The sequence below is a fragment of the Lactuca virosa genome, chromosome 7 (assembly GCF_052849685.1).
Source record: "Lactuca virosa cultivar CGN04683 chromosome 7, Lactuca_virosa_CGN04683_v6, whole genome shotgun sequence".
NCBI lineage: Eukaryota > Viridiplantae > Streptophyta > Magnoliopsida > Asterales > Asteraceae > Lactuca > Lactuca virosa.
Window position 1 is genome coordinate 2,807,622 of NC_136432.1, and position 5,077 is coordinate 2,812,698.

The following is a 5,077-nucleotide window of genomic DNA, read 5'->3' on the forward strand; positions in this document are numbered from 1 at the left end:
AGAATGTTTAGAAAGGAAATTTTGGACCGTTACAAAAAATATAGGGTGTTTTATAGAATAAACACAATTTATATATTGGTAATTGGTTCTACAGCTAAAATAACAATGAATTGGTAAAAGTTTGGTCTTTTAAAAAAAATAGGTTTAAAACGAAAAAAAAATCAAAATATAGAATCTTTTATAAAATAAACTATAAAAATAAAAATTGACCTACACACTCAACCAACCGAACAACCCCCTCCCTCCCTCACCCTCTTTCTCTCTCAATGATGCTTAAACACTAGAAAGTTTTGGAGATAGAAACCCTTAAAAAATAGAAATTGAGGTAATTGGTTATATTAATGGTCAAATCAAGTGGGATTTTGGATATTGGTTAATTTGTCGTCGCTTCAATCTAAAGCTACTGTGAATATACAACCCGAAAGTGGGTTTCATCATTGGAGAGGGGGACAACAAAGTTGCTTCTGATGAAAGTGGGAAGGTGGTGATAGGAACGACGGTGGTGCTTCACCACTTCTTTAGATCTAGGGTTTAACTACACAAAAATTATAAGTTCAATACAAATTTTAAAATTGCAAATTCATAAAACAAATTTGGTTTCCGTGTTTTTACATAAAACTGTCTCAACTTCGGTACAAAATTTGGATCTGTGTTTTACACAAAATTGTATAAAGTTCGGTACAAATTTTAAATTTGTTCCCTATATGTTGTACTCAAAATTGCGAGTTTATTTCAAATTTTAAATCTTTAATACGACAAAGACAATATCTGCAACAAAATACAAACATAAAAATTGGATTGAAACTTTGGTAAAGTGTAGGGACCAAAATTGTAAAGTACTCAAAAAACAATGTAACGTTTAAACTATAATATTTGAATCAAAGAAAAGCTGATTATATAGTTTATATTCTAATTAATATAGATGATAAGGATTTAAAGTTAGCTTACTGTTGCGTGTTATCCTAAATTTAAATATGAAAGATATAAAGACCGGCTGTGAAATCTTGTCCATTAGTTTACGCATTAATGCATGTCATCGCCGAGCTTCTCTTGGGAACGCCTGTTGGTTGGGTCGAATCACTTTTAATGATTTTCTATGTCGGTAGTGGGGTTCTCCGATTAGATCGTTTGTTTGTTTGTGATATTTTAAAATATAAACACACATGCTATTTCCATCACAAATTCCCAATCTTTCACCTTCAAAAAGCAAAGCACACCAATTCTGGTTGTTGTTTTCAACTACAATATATCGCTCCTAGGGTTCAAGTTTTTATTTGCAATCGATAAATTGAATTAGAAGAAGATCTTGTCAGCAGCAATCCAATGGAGGCAGCTGACTACATAAGAAGACATCACAGGCATACTACCGACCATAAACAGTGCGCTTCAGCCGTAGTCAAACACATCAAAGCTCCCGTCGATATCGTAATTCTCTAGACTAAACTAGATGCATTTTTGTGTGTTCTGTCAGAGGATTATTGAATGGGTATAAATATATGCTACATCGATCTGTAAGTTCAAAAAAATTGCTGATTTATGCAGTTTTGGGAGGCTCGGGTTCTGATATAATTCCTGATAGTATGCATCGATCGTTTCTCTGTGTTGAGGAGAATATCTTATATACATATAAATAAACCAACATCTTTAAGAATTGAATAAAGTGGAGTGAGGTGGATGGTGTGTGTGTTTATTGCTGTGCTTATTTATACACGATTTCTTCTGTAGGTTGTCTTGTCGTATATTTGGTAGTAAAATGCAGAGATGTTGGATCGATGTTTCTGGATTTGTGTTTTAGTTCATACGATCAATTGGTTTTGTATCCGGGCCTTAATCTAGTTTAGATAAACGAATAGAGGATTCAGTTTTTGGAGAAAATGCATGCATAACGTACATACCGAATTACATTTGTTTGTTTGGTTTATTTGATTTGATGATGGTATAATTAGTAGTATTAACTGAAATCGTATAATTTGTCAGGTTTGGTCATTAGTACGGAGGTTTGACGAACCTGAAAAGTACAAGCCTTTCGTGAGCAGGTGCAGGATGTGTGCAGCAGGGGCAGGGGATGGGGATGCTGTGAGTATAGGAAGTGTTAGAGAGGTGAAGGTGAAATCAGGTCTTCCGGCGACTACCAGCACAGAAAGGTTGGAACTTCTGGATGACAAAGAACACATCCTCGGAATCAAAATTGTTGGTGGAGACCATAGGCTAAAGGTATAATATTTAGTTTTACTTAATTTATCACAAGTTGCAGTGTTAATTTAACACAGTCTAACTGTACGCTATATACATACATATATGTTACTACTATTCTTTATAAACTATGACAGAACTATTCTTCAATCCTAACTGTCCATCCAGAGCCGGAGGTACTGGAAGGAAGATCATCTGCAGGGAGTGGGACACTTGTGATAGAGTCATTCGTGGTGGACATACCCGATGGCAACACCAAGGACGAAACATGCTACTTTGTCCAAGCCCTAATCAACTGCAACCTTAAATCGCTTTCTGATGTCTCACAAAGGATGGCCATGCAATCACCTCAACTCACTTAATCTTCTTTACTTTCAATATATATATATATATATATATATATATATATATATATATATATATATATATATATATATATATATATATATGTTGAAAACACCTTATCATGCTTGCATTAATTCAACTTATTGCTAGTTGTGGTTTGCTTTCAAGTCATTGTAGCAGCAGAAGCAGCTCGCTCATTGTTTGCAGGATTGTTCAGGTAGCTCTTTCCTGCCAACATTTGGTAGCGGCCCTTTAGTTTATATTATGGTGTTAATAAACAATATGTGGATTGGGTTTGTTTCCCATTATCCTTTTGGGTTGTATTGCATTGTTACATATTGAATTCAGCAGTTGTATAGCAACTCATCATCCGTCTCGATCCACATACCAATCACATAAATAAACTAACAAATGATGATTCAATGCAAACTAAACATTCATATATACTAAATTGTGAAAGGAACGGATAAAACACGCAATCTAAAAGCATACGGATTCCTTGAGACTATTAGGCCCAAAACCATTTAGACATTTAATATAATTTGAATATTTGATTACAACAAAACATTTTTTTTTGGAAAGGGAACTTCCCTAACGAGGGTTTCCGGGCCAGTTTTCGCACACCGACTAATCCCCGCTGCAAACATGAAGCTTTGCTCCATGCCCTGGAGTCACTGCAGGCGAACCTCCATGGCCACAAGGGACAACAAAACATTTTGTGCATGTAGCTCGTGTAAATTGAGTTGTCATCAAGTTATTATTTAGAGAGGTCAAATATAACATTCATGTCATATTTTTAGCTAGACACAATGTTTTTTATACAACACAAGAATGTCGCGGCATCGATATCATTATTTGTTTACTAACACGAAAACGACCAAATTAAAACACGATAGATGCAACTAATACACACAAAAAAAAGATAAAATAAATTAATAACCATTAGCTTATTTAGTTCACAGTACTTTCATTTTATTATTTAATATAGCATCTTACTTACCTTTAATCTTCTTTAACAGTAGTTCTCATTCGAGACTTATTTTTAATTATTCTCCCCAAGGACCAAGGATGGCCTAACATCTGTTTGTAATCAATATTCAAACACTTTAATAGGATTATATATATTAAATAAACTGTTATGTTTGTTTTTGAACATTAAAGTTGTTTATAAATATATTCATACTATTTTAAATGATGTATTGTATTTATATTTGAGAGACTATAAATTTCCACTTCTTTTAGGTGCGTGGTGGAGTGCATTTACCATAATTGGAAGGCATGATACAAGTGGTCCAGTACCATTCACAATTTCACAATTCACATGCATTATGCATATGATATAAAGTGGGTGGGTCCATTATTTATTTTGGAAAATTCTGCTGGACAAAACATAAAGAACAGAAACAACATGGTCATAGTCAGTCACAGAACCATAGAGGAGAATAATAGAATACCGACTTCATATGGTCCTACAAGCCTAGCCCACGTCTGGATCCGCCATAATATAGACTTGAACTCTCAACCTTAAGGAGAGAGGATAATACCGGATACCGTTGGGCTGAAAGCCCTCTGGTGGTACGAATTTTATCTTAAATAACAAAATAGGTTTTGCCATGAACCGGTTCCCGATATGATACAAAACCGCTTTTAAAATCCAGTCCAAAATCCTATTTTTCACTCCGTTGTCGCATTTCTAACACAACTCACAAGCCCTCTCTGGTCTCATATTTTTATAGAACATTAAGTTCCGTAAAAAAAAATAAAAAAAAAAATAAAAAAAAAAAACTTTTGTATTTGACAATCAAACAGATAAATTAACTATTTTATTGGAGTACGTCTAGAAAAATTAAAAATCGGTTAAAAAATATGCTCAGGTCCTTTGGCTAGTTTTTGTTCATATCAATTCAGAATAAGGATAATGACTTAAAAATGTAATATACTTTTCGACTTATACACATTTGGTCATTGAGTTTTTTTCGTCTATATTTACCCTTTCAATTTGTTTAATTGTACACATTTAGTCCTTATGATCGGACATTCCAGGTAAACCGGAAAAAATGACTTAATATGGTAATATATTTCTCACTTTGTACACATTTAATCATTCATATTTTTTTTGCACAATTAGTCCTTAATATTTTTTTTGTTGCAAAAATAACTCCTTGTTATTTTTGTAAACATTCACTACTCATGAACGGTTTCTTTAAGTTTTTCTCACGACATCCTACATAGGACAATCATTAATGAGGTGTTCGAGGTTGTTCATATTTATGGTCATTGCAGCCTCGATTGTTTAGTGTTTAGGTCTGGTGTTCTGAACGTTTTAACTTCTTCATACGATTCCTGAATTTAACGTTCATTATATCTATGCGTTCGTATTTGAGTCTACTACAATTTTTGTTTAGATTACTCCCGTTAAAAAATAATATATTTTTACTTACGATTTTATAAAAAACCATTCATACATACATTCATAAAGAACGCATGTATATAAAAATCGTAAGTAAAAAGTACTTTTTAACGGGAGTAATCTAAATGA

At 33.3% G+C, this 5,077-nt stretch overlaps 1 protein-coding gene across 1 annotated transcript; it reads left to right on the forward strand.

The window, feature by feature from the left end:
• The first annotated feature begins 1,160 nt into the window (after positions 1-1,160).
• Positions 1,161-2,900, forward strand: LOC145125047 (abscisic acid receptor PYL9-like). Its single transcript, XM_079060538.1, has 3 exons — positions 1,161-1,425; positions 1,978-2,214; positions 2,331-2,900. The coding sequence occupies exons 1-3, from the start codon at positions 1,324-1,326 to the stop codon at positions 2,553-2,555; spliced, it is 564 nt and encodes a 187-aa protein (XP_078916664.1). The 5' UTR covers positions 1,161-1,323; the 3' UTR covers positions 2,556-2,900.
• Positions 2,901-5,077: the final 2,177 nt, after the last annotated feature.

Excerpts from the sequence above, each read along its gene's own strand:
- LOC145125047 (XM_079060538.1), top strand. The coding sequence starts at position 1,324 with ATGGAGGCAGCTGACTACATAAGAAGACATCACAGGCATACTACCGAC. Across the intron at positions 1,426-1,977 it reads TCAAAGCTCCCGTCGATATC|GTTTGGTCATTAGTACGGAG; the intron begins GTAATTCTCTAG and ends ATAATTTGTCAG. Across the intron at positions 2,215-2,330 it reads GTGGAGACCATAGGCTAAAG|AACTATTCTTCAATCCTAAC; the intron begins GTATAATATTTA and ends AAACTATGACAG.